Source organism: Lactuca serriola, chromosome 5 (genome assembly GCF_051521515.1).
Source record: "Lactuca serriola cultivar US96UC23 chromosome 5, Lser_US96UC23_V15, whole genome shotgun sequence".
NCBI classification, from domain to species: Eukaryota; Viridiplantae; Streptophyta; class Magnoliopsida; order Asterales; family Asteraceae; genus Lactuca; species Lactuca serriola.
Genome location: NC_136412.1, coordinates 295,764,999 through 295,767,705, shown reverse-complemented (window position 1 = coordinate 295,767,705; position 2,707 = coordinate 295,764,999). Strand labels below are relative to the sequence as shown.

General features: G+C 36.6%; 1 protein-coding gene across 1 annotated transcript; it reads left to right on the top strand.

The window, feature by feature from the left end:
- Positions 1-1,382: 1,382 nt before the first annotated feature.
- Positions 1,383-1,820, top strand: LOC145050657 (uncharacterized). The gene is made up of 2 exons (XM_078998873.1): positions 1,383-1,728; positions 1,789-1,820. The coding sequence occupies exons 1-2, from the start codon at positions 1,383-1,385 to the stop codon at positions 1,818-1,820; spliced, it is 378 nt and encodes a 125-aa protein (XP_078854999.1).
- The last annotated feature ends 887 nt before the right edge of the window (positions 1,821-2,707 follow it).

Genomic DNA, 2,707 nt, shown 5'->3' with positions numbered 1-2,707 from the left:
GTAATTAATTTGAATTAATAATAGACAACTAAATTTAAAGTGTTTTAAATTTACCCCTTATATATATATATATATATATATATATATATATATATATATATATATATATATATATGTAAGATTCATATATTGTATGTATAAGAGAATTGCAATATGCGTCATCGCATATTTTAAATATTGACATTGTCGGTCTTACCTCGACTAGGCGCACCCGTTCCAATGTAGGGGTTTTAGGAGGTCTCTATGATTCCTAATGAGGTCGGTTTTTAATATGCTTCACGCTTACCACCCTCACTTCCCTATTGCATTTTTGAGAATGGAGTTACTGTAAGGGTTTGATAGCGATGATGGTCAATCTAAAAGTATTCTAAATACAAGTATAAAACAAAATCCCGTTTTATTTAAATAAAAGTGAATCTTATGTTATCCATAAAAATTGCACATTCTCTTTATAACTTGTTGATGGAGCTCGTGTGGTTAACCGGCACGTCAGTTTGAGAGTATAGGTAAAGAATGATGTGACACTCGCGAATCTCAAGCGTAACTTGAGCCGGAGACCACGTAGTTTTTTTATGGGTGATTCACCATCTATTCAATGATCCGCGGCATCCCCGTCATTGAATTTGAGATGAACATAATCCGAGATTAACATGCCATTGATAGTCAACGAATCTCAAAGATCTAGGAATTTCATAGTGATTGAAATTGACAAAGAGCTTTGTCTACCTAAATAACTTCATGGTGTGTTTACGGCATCCCTTTACACACCATGAAGCCAAATATGGATCCTAGCCTTATACTAGTAATTTGTTTTAGGGTAATTGCTAATTAAGGATTTGTATCAAAATAATTGGAATCTTATCTTTTGTAGATGTCGAACCAAGCAAACAACAACAACAATCTTCCTCCTCCTCCTCCTCCTCCTCTAACTAAAAACTCAAACTTCTCTCTAATGCCAGTTCTTAATAGGGAGAAACTCAAGGAGGATGGATCCAAATATCTCGATTGGATCAGGACCTTGAGGAGATGTTACTGCCTACAACAAGCATTACAATGAATCAACCAAAGTGGCTTGCCTTATGTTAGCAACCATGGCTTCTGGTCTCTAGAAGAACTTTGAAACACGGGGTGCATTTGACATAAACCAGCAACTCAAGGAGATGTTCCAAGAGCAAGCTAGGCAAGAACGATTTGAGATCGTCAAGTCCCTCATGGCATGTAAACTACAAGAGGGAGCTTATGTGTGTGTGCATGTCCAAAAGATGAAGTCGTACATAGACAGACTTGGGAATCTAGGTGTCGAGCTGCCTAAGGAGTTGGCCATAGACATGGTTTTGAACTCGCTCACTAGTTCATATTCGTAGTTCATCATGAACTTCAATATGAATGGCCTTGACAAGACCTTGATGGAGTTGCATGGCATGCTAAAAAATGCTGAAGCGAGCATGAAGAAGCCCAAAAACTCTAACCCTACTACTCCCGTACTGGCTATTAATCGTGGTTCTACTAAAAGGAAAAGGGCCCCTCAACCCAAAGGAAAGGGTAAGGGTAAGGTCGGACAGTCTGAATCTGCTCCCAAGAAAAGGGCTCAAGCTGAAATAGCTCCTTCTGCTGATCCAAGTGAAGCCATTTGTTTTTACTGTCAAGAAAAGGGACACTGGAAGCGTAGTTGCCCTAAATACCTCGAGGACCTCAAGAAGGGAAAAGTCAAGGTGGCTAGCACCTCAGGTATGTTCATGATAGAACTCCATAGCACATCTACTTCTGATTTTTGGATTCTTGATACAGGATGTGGTACTCACATTTGCTCTGATATGTAGGGACTAAGGGGCTGTTTGGCAGGATCTGAATTTTTAAGATCTGAATTTTTAAGAGGTCTGAATTTCTAAGAGGGTCTGAAATTTTAAGAGCTGAATGTTTAACATGTTGTTTGGTTGGGACCTCTGAATTGTTCTGTTGAATTATTAAAATGACCATTTTACCCTTCTGTTTTATTTTTTATTAAATTCAACTGTTTATTTAGAAAATAACCTAATAAATTTTTTTTAATTATGTATTAAGAAATATATAAACACCATATAAAATCCAAATTTAGCATAAATCAAAATTAAACACAAATCCAAATCAAACATAAATATTTTTAAATCCACAAAAACATACTAAAATCCAAATAAAATCCTACAAATTTAAATTCACCCCAATTGATTCGCAATCTGGTCACGTAAATTATCCATGTATTCATTTCCTTGTGAACCCCATTCCATATCGTGTATGTTTTCGCCATCATTTTGCCCCCCCTTGTGCTTGAGCATTGTTCTCCTCGAACGCCATAAATAACTCATCATGAATATCACATTTCCTTATGAAATTGTGGACTGCAAAACAAGCAACGTCTATATCTCTTTGCACTGAAAAAGGAAAAGGAGCCATTCGCTTTAGGATTGAGAATCTCGCCTTCAAAACACCGTAAGCACGTTCAATAACATTTCTGAGTTGCACATATGCATGATTGAATTCTTCTTCCTTAGTTAACGGACGTCACCGTCGATAGTCGGCTAACCAATACCTCGTGTTGCGGTAAGGAGTCATAAATCCACGAGTGTTGGTGTATGCAGCATCGCAAAGGTAATATTTATCTATACACATGAGTGAAGGAAGTATTATATATAGAAATTTAATATTGTATTTTAGAATAAATTTAAAAAGA